At 36.6% G+C, this 19,697-nt stretch overlaps 1 protein-coding gene across 1 annotated transcript in view; it reads left to right on the forward strand.

The window, feature by feature from the left end:
* Window positions 1-4,194: 4,194 nt before the first annotated feature.
* The window catches only part of kcnab1b (potassium voltage-gated channel subfamily A regulatory beta subunit 1b), a 32,018-nt gene continuing 16,515 nt past the window's right edge, over window positions 4,195-19,697 (forward strand). The window contains exons 1-3 of the mRNA XM_042719175.1: window positions 4,195-6,894; window positions 14,346-14,389; window positions 17,821-17,858. Coding sequence (XP_042575109.1) covers window positions 6,680-6,894; window positions 14,346-14,389; window positions 17,821-17,858 — 297 coding nt within the window. The 5' untranslated portion in view covers window positions 4,195-6,679. The remainder of the gene's footprint in view (window positions 6,895-14,345; window positions 14,390-17,820; window positions 17,859-19,697) is intronic.

Here is a 19,697-nt window from a genome sequence, read left to right on the forward strand (position 1 = left end):
GAATACGCCATATTTAACACAGTCTGAATTTTGACATGTTTTGGTGATTCTGAGTTTGAAATTATTTAAATAAGAATTTTTGAGCTTCATAGAAGGAGGAGGAGGAGCACAAAGAACAAAAACTCATATAGAAACTCACAAAAAAGAAAAAAAGAGAGAGAGCATCATCTAATAGAAAAGGCTGTTATCATTGTGTAGAATCAGAGGTTATAAGAGCCATGCTGCACCATCTCATATGTGTGTTCTGGCTGAAATTCTCTTCATAGCATTCCACTGATCTGATCTGATGTCAGAAATATGGCTGAAGCTTTTCCCAGCTTATCCCACCAAAGGAGCTGGCAGTCAGCGTTGATGCCAGACAGCGCCAGAATACCATGCAACGCTGATTTTGTTATCTAATTAACAAATTACCAAGACATAATGCTGTGTCATAACCCCATGCTTTTGAAAGCTATGTTTAGATGTTCATTTCTGGAATTAGGGAAGTAATTGAGTTGTAGATCCAGCTGCCGCTGTCACCTGTGTGCGTATCTGTGTGTGTTTTTGTTTGAGCATATGTGGGTGGTTACCCAGAGATTTGGGAGTTTTTTCTGACTACAGACACATAGGGAACATGAGGATTTTAGATGACTTACAATTCTATCTCCCATTGTTTACTGTAATGCCGTGAAGTCAGAAAACCCATGACTGGGTGGTACTAAAGGATTACAATTCCATGTGTGATGTCCCGTATTTGGATTGGCCTGAGCTGGCCGCAGCTATTTGCACAGTCTGATAGCTTTGTGTATTCATATAAAACTGCCAAGGTGGAAAAGTTCTCACATCTTTATGACCGCATTGCACATGTGAGTGAGTTTCAGCAAGATGTACCTGTACAAGGCAGCTTGCAGCGACATTCACGTCCCTAGGCAGAGAAGAACCCCAGGCCGCTTCCTGCAAAGACAAGGGACAGGATTGAACTCACACCACACAGCAGGTTGTCCCCACTGGGAAGGCAGATCAAACTCTGCCCTGGAGCTGCAGCAGCTGGGGCATTTCTTGCAGATCCATGGGTACTCTTTACTGGAATCAGTAGGCTCCAAAACCAAAATGATCTACAGGTACATATTAGTTTTTACATATTGCTTAAAAGCATTTATGACATAGGAACATAAGGTTATCCTTAATGTGGTATAAGCTTGTGAGAAAGTGTCACAATTGACTGCAAACAAATGTGGAAAGTGGAAACTTTATTATATTTATATATATATATATCTATATATATATATATATATATATATATATATATATATATATATATATATATATATATATAGATATGGATATATATATATATATATATATATATATATATATATATATATACCAACAACATATATTCTTCACGTTCTTTGCAAAATGTCACTCTTAAATGATTATGTATCCATTATGTATCCATTACAAATAACGTTTAGAGGCTGTTTGAGCGAGGCAGAAATTGATGTACTGTATACTATCCTGAACTTACACTACCATTCAGAAGTTTAGGATCAGTAAGATTTTTTAATGTTTTTGAAAAATGTGTCTTTATGTCCACCAAGGATGCATTTATTTTTATTAAAAATGCAGTAATATTGTAAAATATTATTATACAATTTAAGAAATTACAGTTCTGTTTTAATATACTTCCTTTGAAAAACTTGAATATTAATGTAATTTTAAAACATACTTTTTTAGCATGCAATGTTCCAGTCTTACATGATGCTTAAGAAATCTTTCTAATATGTGGATTTGTTGGTCAAGAAACATTTTGCATTATTATCCGTTTTGAAAACCATGGTGTGCTGATTAATATTTTTGTTTAAATCAAACATTTTTGCAATATTGTTTTATGAATAAGAAATACAAGTTTAATACAACACTGGATGCTTCAATTTACGTATTAATTAATTTCTTTAAAAATATATATATAAAACCTTAGCAACCCTAAACTTTTAAAAGGTAATGTACTTCCTGAAACCTGTTCTGAATTCATTATTATTTCAGCTGTTGTTTATTCATTCCTATAACTTGTACACTCATATGGATTTAAAAAGTAAGTGAAGAAAAATGTATTGGCTTGTTAGTTCTGTAAGGTGAAAATTTAGACCTTAAAAAAATCTCTCCTTTAAGAGAAACAAATTAAAGCCATGATGACCTGTTTACTTCAAGGGATAGCTCACCCAAAATTTATTCAATTCATAATTTATGGATTGTATGTACTTCTCACTTCTGCAGAACCCAAGAGAAGATGTTTTTAATCAACGTTGGGATCCAAACAACATTAGAGCTTTTTTCCATATTTTTGTGTTCCGCAGAAAAAATGAACTCATACAGGTTTGGAGCAATATAAGAGTGAGAAAATATTGGTGGAATTTTCGTTTTTGGGTGAACTATCCCTTTAAAGAAAAGTAAATAGGTAAATTGGTTTGTAGTTGAAAAGTGTTTCAACAGTTATTCAAGTACAAATTATCCAAAAGAATACTTCAGTATAGAAGTAGAACTTGATTACTCAAGTACATCCCTGATTTTATGAATGGCATATTCAACATTGGTTCATTTTGTAGTCATGTTTTTAAACTGTTATCAGCTGCGGTTAGTAATATTAATTTACTTGCACGCTTATTCATCATACAAAATAAATTATACTACCCATAAAGGCTTACACAAATGAATTAGCAAATTAAATGAGCCATGGATTCAGTATCTGTTTGACTTCATGAAGCAGTTGGGATTTACAGTAATAGAGTTCACAAAGCAGGGAAAACCAGGCCAAAGTGTTTAACCAAGATTCAAAATATGTAAAACAGGTTTTCAAAAGCATGTTTTCTGCTTTTCAATTACGTTCTAGACATGTTTATTGTATATGTAGACACTTTGCATTTTTAGAGCATGTCTTTTAGAATGAAAAGACAAGAACCCATACAGTATAATCAGTGCATGAAAGCATGTGTCAAAGATCAAAGGTTTTGTTTATGAGTAGAAACACCAGTATGAGTCAGAGGTGTTACTCTAGCCATCAAAGGAGGGGCTACTGCTGGGTAAAATAAAGCTATTAGCTCTGATTAGCAGCCAGCTTGATCTGCTTTGACTCACACTGGTTTTTTATGCTAATGACTAGCAATACAACTAATCCCATATGACAGCAGGGATTATTCTGAGGGGAAAGAGGGAGAGAGATGAGGGTTAGGTACATAGCTCTGCAGAAGGAAAAGGTCATTATGTAAACAAAATGTAAATCTGTTCTTACATAATCCTGTCATATTTGATGTAGAGGTGAAAAGCATATATTATCAATTATAGGGCTTCTGTACAACTAATTGTCATGGCCAGTGACTGACAGATTCATACTGTGAGTATGTGCCATGCTGAGGCCTGTTACAGACTATTAATAATGTGTGTCCAACAATCCAAAATAATATTCTTTTTATTTTGTTATTCCGCTTTTCGATATTAAAGACATAGTTCAGCCAAATATTTTAATTCAATCATAATTATACACCTTCAAGTTGTTCCAAACCTGTTTGTGTTTCTACTGTTGAACAAAAAAGATCTGAAAAGCTGATGGTCCTCATTGACTTCCAGAGTATTTTCCCCCTTATTATGGAAAACAAAGTCGGCAATCAACATGATGATGAGTAAATTATGACAGAATTTTCATTTTTGGGTGAATTATCCCTTTAATACATGATAGCAAGTTAACATACCTGTATTAAGTCTAATAATTTATCATAATAAATTATTATTCAAATGTTGTTATAATTAAGTATTTTTTAATTATTAAGTTTATCAGGGTAACTCATTCCAGTATATAACACCAATATAAAAAAAAATATCGGCTTTAGATTTGCTTTCATTTTTAACACATTTACTGTTACAAATTGCATTTTTAAAATCTTCAAAACTGTGTGCCATCAGAATTATTTTGAAACTGATATTTAAACTTAAAAAAAAATTATAGTTGAGATTACGACTAGAAACAAAATAGTAAAAATTGCTTAAAAGACTAACATTGACAGTAGCAAATTTACTTTATAATATTAAGTCATATTCAAAACTCTAAATATATTTATATTTTATTAAGTAATTATTCTAATAATTATCATTATTTTTCCTAATTATAAAATAGATGGGTGCTATGTGTCTGTACTGTTTTGCTCTTAACGTCAGAACAAAAAAAAAAAATGCTTTTACATGTGAAATAAAGTCTATAATAGGAAAGAACTTTTAAAAAGAGCCAACAGAATTACACATTTTAATATCAGCCAACTAAACTCAGTTCAGAAGGCTAAATGGTCCCCCCAGCTCCAGTTCCGATGGTTGTATCTATTATATTTCACTATCTTATAGTGCAGCCCACATCCGATTTAATTGTGTTTTTAAATCATTTACTTTCTCAGCTGTTCTCAGTGAGGAGAAACTTATGAAAATGTTATCTGGATAAGACGGTTAAAATGAGGGAGCGATGTCCTCGAAGGGCTCTTGCAAAACCATGTTTGACTAAACTAATTTCCTGTTAGAGCTCTTTATTTGGACAAGAGTGTAATAAAGTGGGTGATCTCTGACTGAGTCTCATTATCAGGGGGACATTTAGAGAGATCTTTGTATCAGGGTGCCAGAATAGTTTTCCATCAGGGGACGCCAAAGTGTGACAGTCTCAGATTAAGCTCTCTTAAATGACACACTTACATTCAGTTAAGACTGTCAGAGAGAGTTGGGCTGTGGAGCTATGGTCCGGGAGGAGTTTAGCTTCAACACCTGTGTGGGATTTCAGTCCTAGTCTGTTTGCTTTGAGGTCATCTATATGTGTACTTCAGAAAGTTGAAACGTTTTAAATGCAAAAGTCTCAAAAAATGTTTCAGCACATTGACCACTTCCATTATATATTACTTTTACTAAGTCGACTATTGCTCTGACCGCAATGCCACAGAATCGTAACAACATGAAGTACTTTTGTGTAGTTGTGTAGTTCATTATAGTGTATTAATTTTATGGTTTTACTGAAGTCAGGTGGCCTTGACCTGGGGTTAAAAATATACTGTATATTTAGTTATATTTGAATGTCCACTCTATAAATTCTATAGATTGATTTCTATCAGTCATAATGACCAGATTTCAAGCTGGTTCTGTTATTTTCTCACATATGACGTTAGGTTGCTGTCAGGTTCTAGTTTGTAATTCCTAAGGTCTGTGTGTAAGGTCTACTCGCTCAGAGGGAAAATAAAAACATTTTCAGGTTCGATCAATTTGAGTCTTTAATATCTGAGCGCACCAGTCAGTTCGGATCACATGGTCTTGTTTAAGGGCCAGATTCAGACTTTAATTTGATGTCTAGTTTTGAGCTCCTTCGCTGAACAGAATGTTTTGTTCAGTCATTGTTATAATCCCACTGCAGCACAAGGATGTTTTGAGGAAAGCAGTGGCACACATGTGCCAAGTGCATTGTGGGAAATTGCATGACCTGACAGGAGGCTCTTTCGCTGCTTTTAGGATGGTTAAGCTCAGCTTTCACATTAATGCTGCATGTTGTGTTTCATTTGACAACCAGATGTCAGTAACATTAGCCAGTAACATCGTTCAGGGGTTTAATATGTGCTAAAAAAATATCAAGACGTCCAATCAATGCTTAACTGTTCCATCACACCCTTTTTCAAGTTTTCGCAGTGGACTACATGTGAAACACTGCGAAATGAGAATGACATCTGCATTATAAACGTATCCAAGCGTATCACACTCACACATACACACATAGTGTCCCATCCAGATGGATTGTCTTCTCTCTTGCTGTTGAGCGCAGCACTGAGCCGCTGGTGAGAGACTGCAGTTATTTCAGTCTCATTGCAGTCTCTCTCTCTCCTCCCTCCTTAACGTCTCTGATTGAGCATCATTCTCACATGCTACGCTTTCATGCCTCCTCTTTCACACTCACTCTCTCTCTCTCTCAATCTCCGTTAGCTTCTCTTTCACTTACAGCCCTAGTAATCATGCCGCATCCCCCTCTCTCTCTGTCCTCTCCTCTGCCTGTCTGCTTTCGTTTACATATTTCTTCATCAAACTGACTGTTTTCAGTGCCAGCCGAACTGCATTCGCCTGTTTTTGGAAAGAGGACATTTAGATGCGGGACGCTGGGTATTTTTCACCTTGCAGCTCACTCATCTGGACGGCTTTCGGAAGGTCGTCCGGTTCTGTCCTGGAGTTTCAGGAATACATTGATCATCCGGTTTGCAGCCCACCAGAGTCCTGGAGTCTGTTGCATAGCTGTGTGTCTCCTGCGGTGCACTCGGACTGCTCTAATAGTCTCGGTGAGGAGCGTGGGCTGAAGAAAACCCCCTCAGCCCGTCATCAGCCAGAGGAGGATCACCGTTGAGGGTCAGCTAAGATCAGTGAAGGGGAAAGCGTGACAGAAGGAGGCAAAACGAAGAGAAGAGTGAAGGGCACAGCAGCATCTCACAGGTTAAGAGCATCAAACGGTGGGGTCAGCGCCTGTTGGGAAAGAGAGCAAGAGTTTTAGAAAGAGAGAGGCAGGCTTTGATTTGTAAACTAGTGACTATAAACTCTTCAGTATTTGAGAGCCAATCCAGAACTCCATCCTGATTCTCTTGGACTTCCAGGACAAGCTGTGTCGGTTTTTCCTACTCAAGTTCCTTTGCTGTTAACAGCCATGCAGGTGTCCTTCGCGTGTACGGATCACGGGTTGAAGGCCCCGCGCACCAGTGAGCCCAACAAGCAGAACACGTCGAGTCCGAACACGGCCAGCGCGGCACGGGCACGGTTCCGAACGGTGGCGCTGATTGCCCGGAGCCTGGGCTCCTTTACACACAGGCACCACATTTCCCTGAAAGAGTCCACCGGGAAACTCACCGGCATGAAGTACAGGTACAGAAAACTTCTGGCAACCACCGAAAACTTGATAATGTTGTAAAATATCAGTTCTGACACAGTTTGAGTGAGTCTATTGATAATTCTGTTTTAACACAGACAGGTATAGTTTATATTTTTGATAACTCTGATCTTTGTTATTCTTTTCATTCTCAAAAAGACATGGAAAAGGTTTCTATGAAAATAACAGTGCTGTGAATGAACAGATTTTACAACTCATTCTAGTAAACCTTGTCCTTGAAATCTTGAAGGGATAGTTAATCCAAAAGCTGAAAATCTGTTAATTTACTCACCCTCATGTCGTTTCAAACCTGTATGCATTTCTTTCTTCTGTAGAACACAAAAACAGATATTTTGAAGAATGTTAATAACCAGTTTCGGCTCCCATTGACTTCCAGTATTTTTTGTCCATGCAATGGAAATCAATGGGAACCGAAATTGTTTGGTTATTTAAAATATCCTTTTTACATTTCACAAAAGCAAGAAAGTCTTGCAAGTTTGGAAGGACGTGAGGATTTTTGTTTGATGGATAATAATGTGAGTTGGTGGAGTGACTGATGAAGTAAAAAGTAAACTGCGATTGGCTCCATTAAGTAGTTTACTTTTTTGTTACGCGCTCAAAATGAACGGGGTATTTTTTTTATTTTTTTATTTTTTTTGTCGTCTTGTGTGAGAAATAGTGAATTGGATGAAAGGCTAGTGCAGAGAGCTGAAAACATTCGGTGTGTGTGTGTGTGTTTGTGAATTTGAGGGGGAGGTGTGAACTAATGGTTTTTGTGCTGGAAATAATTAATTGCATCTGAGACACAAGTATACCACAAGCATGCAACAGTTATCGCATATCTGCTAGTTTCCATAACGACAGAGAACTGGCGGTTTGCCTGCGCGTTACTCTAATTGGACACATTAGCTGTCGGACAGGGGTCATAATTGGGCAGTAGGGTAAACCTGATCACCCTCGGCTGACGTCCAGCTTCACACACTCATGTTTGACATTTATTATTTGTCTACACTTCCATTGAATTAATTGTGTGATTAAAAGTGCTGTATCATGAGGAAATTAGCTTGTCCTGATCTTTTGAAATAAGATTTTGCTGTAGTATGAAAACATATGGTCACTTTTAGAACAGATATTAAACATATTAAATTCCCAGAATAGCAGAAAAACTAATAATAAGATTAAATGCAGGGAAACCTTGTGCTTGTTCCTGGTTGTTTGTATCTCCTGCCACTATATCCTTTCCGAAGGATTCCAGTGTTAGGAAAGTGTTGCTGAAGTTTATTTTTAACCATGTCCTTGTCAGTTTAGTGAGATGTAAGGTTGGAAAATGTTTGGATGTTTTTGAGAAAGGGTGAGAAAATAGCCATGCAAAATAATGACTTAATTATATTTTGGTGCAACATTATTTGCATCATATCATATATATAATTTCTCTCTCTCTCTCTCTCTCTCTCTCTCTCTCTCTCTCTCTCTCTCTCTCTCTCTCTCTCTCTCACACACACACACACACGTATGTGTGTGTATTTGATAACATTATCATATACATGCACATGCTTAAAATAATGTGAATATAAGCATGTCAGAGAAAAGGCTAAGGAGACAATTGAATGTTTTACATTATTTTGACTTACTGAAGTCATAATCAAATCACGCCACAAAACAAGACATTTAAAACGAGGCATCCGAGGCTTGCAGGGCATAGCTTCTTGGAGAGAATTCTTATAGGTTGTTTTCACAGGGCAAAGTTAACCATGAATAATGGCCCTCTGTTTATCTGTATATGTCGGATGTCCTGGAGAACAAATATCCGTCTCTGTGGTTTAATCATCTGTCACTCACTATGATTTCATCTTTAGAAATAGCAATTGCTCTGACAGCGTAGAACCTCGGGTCTTTTTGTAAACATTACATTTTTGTAGAAGAAGTGCTGCTTATTTTTTAACATCTTTCTGTTGCATCAAAGTGTGCACCTTTGATTAAAAATATGCGTTTGTAGTCAGTGCTCAGAATAAATGTAACTGAATAAATGTGTGACATGGAAGTAAATGTTGCTGTTCCACCTCTGGGTTTGTTCTACTTCATGTGCTAATGGAAATTATTGAGAAACTGTACAGGCGATAAATGTCTTCCTGTATTTTGCATCATTTACTTATTTTACTTTTTCCATTTTATGGAGAAATGATTATGATGAATCATATACAGAATAATTTTGTTCCTAATTTTATTCGGATTCAGACTTTAGTTGGATTGCAAGCGTAGGAATGTGTCACTAAATGAAATATAAAATCATTTAAATTTTTTTACATTTTTATTTGATTCAAAAGTTATATTTTATTATATTATATTATATTATATTATATTATATTATATCATATTATATTATATTATATTATATTATATTATATTATATTATATTATATTATATTATATTATATTATATTATTTTTGAATTTTAAAATTCTTCTATTATATTTTGGAATTCTAAAAAATGTTACTAACATATAAAATTTACTCTCCAAAGCAAAAAAAAAAAAAAAGCTCACATTTGGGTCTTGAGCGTTAATTTTGGACCCTGTTTCTGCTTAACCTAATTATAACCCTGTCCTAACTAATCTGAGCAATAAGGCTTTTTTCTGTGTTCTCTGTCCCTTTCTGTCTCACTTGCTTTCTGACTGTATAAATGACAAGAAGGCTTAAGATACACCTTTGATGTCCACAGATTTGTTAAGTCCATATCTTAATGTGTCCAAGGGATTAAGCATTTTTGGTGTTTGTATCTTTCTCTTGCATTTGCTCAATTGATAAAAGTGTAATTTTGCCTGGTATTGAATTTCCAGCTCTAAAACTAACAGTTGCAGTGTTTCATGGTTCACTGGCCGGCGCTGCAGTCCAGATGGGCAGTCGTGCTGTGTGTGTGTGTGTGTGTATTTGTCCTTGTCATTGTATTTGTGTGTGGGCTTCTGTTTTCTTGGCCATTGGCCTATTAGAAATCAATCAGTGTACGTGTTAGTTTTATTTGGCTTGTAAGCATTTTTCTTCACACCATAATGGCAAATGTGTGTGTTTTTGTGTGTGAGTGGAACACAGCAGCTGTGTTCCAGAATCTTCTGAAGCACAGGATAAGGAGACCTCATAGACGACCAAAAGGGCACAACAGTCAATCTATCTATTGTTAGTTAGTTAGTTAGAAGGTAGGCAGGTCAGTTAGGGCAACATTAGGGTGAGTAGATAATGACATCATTTTCATTTTGAGTGAACTATGCCTTTAATTGTCAGATGAGCTCTGGGCTGCTCAGACACTGCTGAGGGACTAAACCTGATTCTGCTGGAGAGAGAACTGATGAACATCCTGTGGTGTTTAGAAAATCCTGTTACCCATCTGTTAATCATCATATTGTGTTATTCATTTGCTGATGAGGCTTAATAGTTTTGTTTCAAAACGATTTAATTTTTATTAAAAGACTGCACACATACATTCACACACACACACAGTGGTAACATCGTTCAGATCCCACCCGCACACACACACAGTAGTTAGTTATCACACTCTGCAGCAGTCCCCTGACTGCTCTAAACTCGTTATCAGTTCTGTTTTACAATGACTACAGTATCACTAGAGACAGTAATGAGGCCTCACGCTCGCACACACTCTCACAAGCTCGTACTCCTACAACAATTTTACTGAAATGCTTAAAGCAGGTGGACGCATCCAGATTTAACAGTCGTACTGATAAATATTCGAGTGCATCTCTTTTATCTGTCAGGCCCTCCAAATGCTGCATGTTGTTATTGTGGCATGACAGAGTACTTTAGTATTTTTGATACATGGTGTTTTGGATATGGTACTGTACCATGGTACTATATAGAACTATACACCAATGTTATAGAGTTTGGGGTCTGTACGATTTTTTTTTTTTCTTTAAAGGGGACATCGAATGCCCATTTTCCACAAGTTGGTATGATTCTTTAGGATCTTCATAAAATGTCTGCAACATACTTTGGTTAAAATTCCTCAATGGACTTGTAAAACAACACCCTTTATACCTTGTTGAAAACAGTTCTGTCCACAGTGACCCATTTCAGTGCATGTCAATTTAAATGATAATGAGCTACTGCTCACTCCACCCCTCTCTCAAATTGCTCCCTGAGTGCAAAAAAAAATGGCGAACAGTGTACAACTGGCTAAGGGTGGAAATTCGCTAATATGGTTGTGGGCAGTGCCTGAGCAGTGTGACATACTGCTCAGAAAATCAAAACAGTTTGATAATTGAGACTGTTTAGGGTTTTCTGGGGATTAAAAAAAGGTGTGAATGGATTTTTATTATTGTGTCCACACACTGCAAACACCATGTAAAAGTGGATTTTGCATCCAATGTCCCCTTTAAAAGGAATTAACACTTTTATTCAGCAAGGACACATTAAATCGATCGGAAGTCACAGTAAAGATATGTATGATGTAAAAATATTTCATAATATTACTGTTTTACTGTACTTTCTATCAAACCAGTGCAGCTATAGTGAACATAGAAGACTTCTTTCAAAAACATTTAAAAATCTTACAGACTCCTAACTTTTGAATGGTAGTGTGTTTTGAATGTTTACTATGGTAGATATATGGTTTCCTTTGAATACCGTATAAACATTATGGTACATGAATTTCAGTAAAATAAAAAACAAAAAGAATTTGTACCATGGTACGGAGGTGGAATTACATTTACTCCTATTTTATTTTTATAATATCATGTCACTGAAATTCATGTATCATAGTATGTACAGTATATGCTACTCCAAGGTACTACTAAGGTATTCTGAAAAACAAATGCCATGGTAACATGTCCAAAAAACCATGGTGTTAGTTATTACCATGGTGGTGTGTCTAAAATGTGGTATCAACTAAGTTACCATTGTACAATGTTCAGAATAACATGTCATTTCTATTCACACATGGTGATGCCATGCTTTCAAAATGAATAGATGTGTGTTTTTGTGTTATGTGTATTTTAAGCACCCAGTCAAACAAGGAAAAAACCTGTTGTGTTTCTCTAAACTCAGTCATGCACATGCACAAACAAATCAGACCTGCTTTCCTGTCAAGACACATGTTCTTCACACACCTTCCTCTGTACAATGTCAGTTAAACGATACATACAGTTTCCACTGCCTTTCTGAGGCATTTCTGAGCTTTTCTGTCATGCAGTCTCTCAGTTCCTCAGCTCTCTGACTCATTGATACCCAGCAGCGTGCATGTCTGCTACCCGGAAAAAAAGATGCACACCCCATCACGCGGAGAACAGGGAGTTTTAAATTATATATGTCTGCAGCTGAGAATGTGCTGTGGTTGTAATGTCACACAAACTAATAATGGCTGGGAGAACGTCAGACAAAAATATAGAGTGGGAGATGATGTTGGGCGACATCCATCGCTTTTGCAACAGCTGCATCAGTGTGAAGGATGAAGACGCCATTTAAAAAAGACAACAGATTTGTCTTATTTGAAAAGGCAATAATCTGAGAAGCCTGACCTGCAGGGACAAGATAGAGTGATTAAGTAGGTCAATTTTTTTACAGAGTGTATCTGTTAATTTTGTTCCATTCTTACCTAGATTGTTTAAGGGGATAATACGCAGAAAGTTGAAGATGGATCCGCTTGGAAGGGAGTGTGAACTGGGCATGATGATTTGGTATTCTCACCATAAACTGAAAACCAGGGGGTGGGTGTCCGTGAGCCAAAATCAATGTTCTTGGTTTCCCTCCAAATGCATACTAACTCACTTCCTGCAAGTCAATGCACAGTTTCACAACTGCACAGAAATATTCAAGTACCATGTCTGGTTGTTCTAATTGTCCTAAAATAATACCCCAAATTGCAGAAAACCCATGTTGATCGTCTTATTACGATGCAAAATCAGGTTCTGAGGCTGGCAGGTTTGGATCCAGACATCAGGAGCTGTTACTCTGGTATTTTTAACTAAAAAGAGAATGTGAGTGGTGCAGGATGTTAAGGTGTTGTGGGTGGTTGCCAGGATGTTGCTATGTGGATGTGTGGTATTTAGTGCTTTGCTATGCGTTTGCTTGGATTCTTTGAGTGTCTCTATGATACTGCTGGCAATAAATATGACTCAGGTCCCTCCTTCATTTAAGATTATGGGATTTTTCATCTACCTGTTGAAAATTGTAAATCCGATTGCACAGAAAAGCAATATCACACCTCTCCTCAACAATCCACATTATCTGAAGTGTCATTTAGTTCTGCAGCACAAATGAATTACATGCCAAAATGCATAACTTCAGTGTTTGTTCAGATAGATAGATAGATAGATAGATAGATAGATAGATAGATAGATAGATACATAGATAGATAGATAGATAGATAGATAGATAGATAGATAGATAGATAGATATTCAGTTTTTTTTATAGATAGATAGATAGATAGATAGATAGATAGATAGATAGATAGATAGATAGATAGATAGATAGATATCCTTCTGGCATTCAGTAAAACATTGCAACTGTTCACCATAATCACAGGAAGCAAAGAGATATTTAAGTCATTTGAGGGCAGTAGTGGTGAGCCTAGAACAATCTGGTTTGTGGTGCAGAGCTGAGGTGTGGGTTTAAAGTGAATGAGGTGTTATCTCTGACTCAGTCAGGCATTAAGAGGAAGCCACATATCAGAGCAGAGGAAATTTTAATGATGGAGAAATGGATTGCTGAGGTTTTAGTGTAGATTGAAACCAGGGCCGCTGTTAAAGTCACATCTGCACTCTGATGAATAAAGCTATGGCTAATGTATTTTATATTGTAGCCAATAAGATGATCTAAATAGGAGGCTAAAGCCATAAAAAGTTCAAATCCAAGACTGGGGCATTAATACCAGCCAGCCATTTAGTGTGTGTGCATTCACATGTACTTTTGAAAGCTATTAAAGAGTTTTGTTCTCTGATAATAGCTATCTTAAATCACTGAAGTGCTGTAAGAGTCACAACGGTCTCTGCGGATCAAATATTCAGTTGTTGTACGCACTGGGAGAAAATTAAAATGGTTTCCTCTGGGTCCAAAAAGAAGGTCCATTATTCACATGCACCATAGTGGGAGGTCATGAATACTTTTAGAAAACCTTTAGAAAACCTTCTAAACCTTAGAGGTGGCTTTTTATTTTAATTTTACTTTAACTTTTCAAATAAAAGTTTATCATAATATGGAAACACCTGTCCAGAACCAATGTGTATTAATTTATGAAACGGGTCCTCACCAAAGAATTTTCTGAAAGTTTTTAAGATGTTTAAATAAATTATAAGAATACATGCATACTATTTCTTCATTTTATATATTAATGTGCAATTTTCTTATTACGCATAAAATAAAATAATAAAGGAACTGGAGGCACAGAAGTGAAGGCACAGGAATGTTATGTCTTTGGTAACAAATTTTTCACTCTCTCCGCAGGAATCTTGGGAAGTCAGGACTGCGAGTGTCATGCCTTGGACTCGGTATGCAATTTTTGATTTATAAAGCAGCAATAAACCACCAAAAGGTCACACTGAATATAAGTACCATAGATCAGTGATACAGTGCGTTTCAGTGAAGTGCAGGCAACAGTGTGTGTTTAAAGAGTCACATGATCTCGAAAATGTTTTCCTCCCTCCATTCATATTTAATTTATCATGAATTAAAACACAGGCTCACTAATTGCCTCACACACTCCACACACAGCGGGAGAGTTATGGGTTGACGCTTAATTTATTCTCTCTTCCCTTTTATTTTTACGATTAGATGGTTTCATTAACAAGCCTTGTGAATGCAAACATAATGACTGTATAAATCTGTTGTTGACTTCTCCTGAGATAAAAACGCAGTGTGGCTTATATAGCAGCTGGTTCTCATGCTACAGGACTCATGGACGACTACACAAGAGAACATGCCTAATTCAGTTCACCTCAATCTGTGCATTTTATTTTTATCGCTATAAACCAATGCACGACACACAAGGAAATTACAGCAGTGTCAGTTCATTGATTAATTAGATGCAGAATTGTAATGGTGCACTGAAAATTTAGTTTGTTTCACCTCCAAGAGCAAACCATCTCTGCTCTCATGAAAACCATAGGGCATTGCCAACTGAATTGGTTGGTGTGGACTGAACTAGAATAAGTGAACTGGATATTATTGTTGTCATACTACAGGCTTTCAGTAGGGCGTTGAGGAACAAACAGCTGCTATTTCTACCATGTAAAAACCCCCAGGCTTATCTTCACAGTGTATTTCCAAGTGGTGTCTCTCCTATCTTAGATCTGATTCTTGCTCTGTACAAGTCCTTCCTCCTTCCTGCATCCAAATATACACTACTGTTCAAATGTTTGGGGTTAGAAAGATTTTTTAAATGTTTTTGAAATCTCTTATGCTCACCACAGCTGCATTTATTTAATTAAAATACAGTTAAAAAAAAACAGAAAAGAAAAAAAAGTAATGTAGTGTAGTGAATATTATATTTTTAATTTTTTTTTTTCTATTTTAATATATTTTAAAATGAATATTGTGAAACATTTGAAATGTTTTATTTTATGATTTATTATTATAGTTTTATGTATTATTTGATTCTTCAGAATGAACCGGATTTTAATGTTATTTTATTTGCATGTGCTTTTGAATTATTTTAGCATACAATTAATCGAGTATGCAAATCAACAAATAGAGCAAATATGCTTACAAAAGTTGTGCTTTTAACTTTTGTGAATAAAACTAAACCAATTAATAGCCTAATTTCGCGCCTGGTTATTCACTGGTGGTTAGTGATTAAGACTCAGGTTTTGATGCTGAAATACTGTGCGAAAGTGCCACAACTCACCCTTCAGTGCTTGTAGCTGTTATTTCCTGGGACGTCAAAGGTCATTGCTCCAGGTCAGACACTGCAAACATTAGCCACTTGATCAAACACAAGAACACTGCAGACTGATAAGATTTCAGCGCTTCAGACACTGAATACATGAGGACAGCTTTCAGTAGAAATCACCAAAGCAGCAGTCATTTTTTGTATGGGATTGTGTGTGCATCTGTGCATGTGTGTTCATGTTCATGTAAGTCAGTGTTGCCTGCTTTAAGACTATGATGGAGGCACAGTGGAGCCTATAAAAATTTCTCACTAGCGTCCCACTTTTTTCACATGTTTTAGGAATCATCCTAAATTAGATATAATTTGTAAACTGAAACACTCTAAATTCATCCTGTGGAAACTGTTTTAAAATTGTTTATTTGCATGGAAATGGTACTTTAAAGCCTTTTAGGAGGCTCCTCCTCCCTGGTGTCAAGTGTAATGCTGCGTTCCAGGCAGGTTTTTGAGCCCGTAAATCACGACTTCAAATCACGACTCACGACTTTGTGGCGTTCCAGGCAAGTCACGCCAAACTGCCTGAGCACAAGGAATTGTAGCTAGATCATTAAATTTATTGCAACGTTGTATTGTCCTAAAGTCTATTTCTCACCATGTACCACTTGCATATTATCCGTAGGGATTGCCGTTGTTTTTTCGCGGGCTATGTGACGTCAGAGCTCAGAACTGGGAGTACATCGATCTAGTACGAGTTCACGGGTATAAGGTTGGAAAAACACGGGTTACGTGTTGCCTGGAATGCGGCATAATATTACAAAATTTACTACAACATTTTATAATCAAAGAGTCTCAATATTCTATATTTGTAATGGAAGTAATACTAGAAAATTAATTTATAAATTTGCGAAAGGTAAATGGCTTTTTTTGGTATAGTGTCTAAACAAAATCTCAAAAGAAGTTAGAATTTTTGTGATATCAACTTCAAATTTGGAACATAACATAGTAATATATATATGGCTTTGATTTTATAGCAATTTTTGATTCCAAGATATTTTGTAAAATAATTATTTAAAATGAAAAAAAATTATTTGAGGGGGCTTCAGTTAATAGGTTAAATATTTTAGTTAATAAAAGTATAAAATCAGATTGTTTAAGTAAAGAACATGCCAATTTCTACATTTTACAATTATTTAATGTAAATTAATATAAAATTATTTTGTCGATCAGCTCTAATTCATAGGGAGATCCAGAATTAGGCAGAAAGAGCCTGTTATTCCCTTGTTTCTCTCAGTTGTTGAGATGCTGAAGACCCTGGTGCTCATCGTTGCTCACAGTAGCTGTACGCATAAAGTTATCTGGCAGCATGAGGACTGTTACGTCATGTACAAAACTTAAGAAACATGCCAAATGTTCCTTATCGCTACGCAGGTGTCACCAAGGGAACGTAACACTTGCAAACGCCCACATTATTTCCTCATTTATCCTACAACTCATAAGCGCTTGATCACCATGGGAACAGTTGATTACCCCCGACGGGTTCCCTCACCCTCAAACACAGTCAGGTGTCTCATGGGATCATGCCAACAGATCCCATCACTTTGAAGCCCAGGACACCAGTGTGTGCTGGAGAGATGCTCAATCCGCAGCCGGGGTGAGTTTTAGGGTGATAGTAGGTGATTGTGACAGGGATGTGGGGCAGTGACTGCAGATCTTACCCTGACAGCAATGAATCATGGGTGCTTTAGACTGCAGGCAGTGTGAGTCAGGCCAAGAATAACAGAGTCCTCAGGAAAACCCGGGACAGTTTTTATCAAGAATCAACCTCATTTTTGTCTCTTTCTTTGTATGTTGAACTGAAGTACTGAAGTATTTATTTTTGATGTTTTACATTTTCTGTATTTATACAGAATTCTGTATTCTGTATTTTTTAACTGGTATTATTGCTATAAAATATTCAGAATCAGGTCTGTGTTTTGTTCTAATCTGTTTGAGCATTTCTGTGACAGTCACCAGAGCAAATACATCAAGCTCTACTCGGAGCAAACTTACCTCTGACTCACACTTCCTCTCTTTCAATTTCTTTCTCTCTCTTAGGCACGTGGGTGACATTTGGGGGACAGATTTCAGATGAGGTGAGTATTTAAATTTTTATATTCATATCCAGAAAATGAACTCAACAATTAATCTAGAGAGTAAACAATCTATTTATTCATTATAAATTATTTTGTAATATAATATAATAAGGTGTGGAATCATCATATGTTTTTTTATGTTTTTACCCATTATTCTCATTTCTAAATCCACTCTAGCCATTATCACAAATTGGGCAGATTTAGTTGAGATAAGCATCTTCTGTGCTGACAGTCTTGGCAGAGAGGAAGGCTCGTAGACACATCATGCTGTGGTCTTCCTCATTATTCAAACAATAACATCATTCTGCCAGTGCCCCTTTCTGACACTCACCCAGGACAAATGCACATAAACACTAGTGCTTCTTACATCATAGAAGTCCCTGCAGCAGCAACTTCCAAGACAAGCCTGTCTTTCCCCAGAGGCGGAGTCTCCTCTATTGTCCAATCAAATTATGCGAGATGTGGACGTCCCCGTTCGGTCCCCTTCTCCACATCATAAGTCATCTAATCAGCAGATGAACAGATGTTTTTTCCTCATCGGTCTGTCAATATACAACCACACTGACAGAACGGATCACTGTCACTCATGCTGACAGTTCTCCATCAAAGAGAGCTAGAGAGAGAGAGACTGATGGATTGTAGAGATTGCAGCGGTTTTAGCCTCCAATTGTTCTGTCAACAGAACATCAAACTCTGACATGAAGATCATTGTATCTTTGCAGCAGTTACACTAGAAAAACAGATGCTCTATTCCCAAACCTAGTAAGGGGCCATTCACACAAAACATATTTTTGTATTCCACTACGCTGCTTTTTTAAATATGCACTAGATGGACATCTTTGATCAATGCGCTTGGAGCAGAACAAGGTCTCAAGACATGTTTTTTAAAAGTTGTGTGCCACACAGAACACTGTGTCTTGTGCAAGAGTGCATGTTTACATAGAAAAACAATGGAAAAGCAGCATAGTGTAAATTCAAAAAGCATTCTGTATGAACCGTCCCTAAGGCTGCGTTTTAAGGCTATGTCATATGGGTAATGAAGACTCATGTGTCTCAGTAATTTAACAGCCTGTGCTTTTAAATCTTGAAAACAGTTGTGATACTGCAGTGCAGTTTAAATTATCTCATCCTACATCATGACTAGCTTTTACTATATATAAAATGAGCACAATTTTTAAAGGATACATTTACAAAGCATCCATGCATAACAAAAATCTTGTGTTAACTTATTATGTGCATGAATGCCATTATACTCAGTACATCTGCCTGAAAATATGTCCATAAAGCCATGTATTAATTTTTTCTGCATCATGTGACAAACAATGCGAGGTGTAAAGAAAAAAATCACCGTCAGATGCTATTAACTTCATACAATGCTATGAGACATACTGTATTCCTATATACATAGTGACAAGCAGACATTAAATACCAGGATGGAGCCAAATGGTTGGAGGGGAGGGGTTGAAAAATAACAGTCAGCGCTCTGTGAAATCAGCCGAAAAGGAAATCGTTTCACGGGCAGAGAAAGGTTGATGAAAGATTACAAATATAAACTGTTTTTCTTCAGAATAACATGCATTTTCTGATCCTGTTCTGTCCTGCTCTCTGCATCGCTTCCTATCCTAACTGCACTGTCCATATGAATAAATGTGACAAAAATATTCTGCAAAGGTTCAAAACAATATGTCTAAAAAGTACAAATTCAGCTCAACCCTGAATTCGGTTTGAACAAATTAAATGTTATGGAAATGAAGGTTATAAATGTGCTTCACATGGCACTGAATCATGTGAAGTGGATTTAAGCAGCACTGTTTTCAGATAAGTGAGCACTCAATTATC

Source organism: Cyprinus carpio, chromosome B2 (assembly GCF_018340385.1).
Source record: "Cyprinus carpio isolate SPL01 chromosome B2, ASM1834038v1, whole genome shotgun sequence".
NCBI classification, from domain to species: Eukaryota; Metazoa; Chordata; class Actinopteri; order Cypriniformes; family Cyprinidae; genus Cyprinus; species Cyprinus carpio.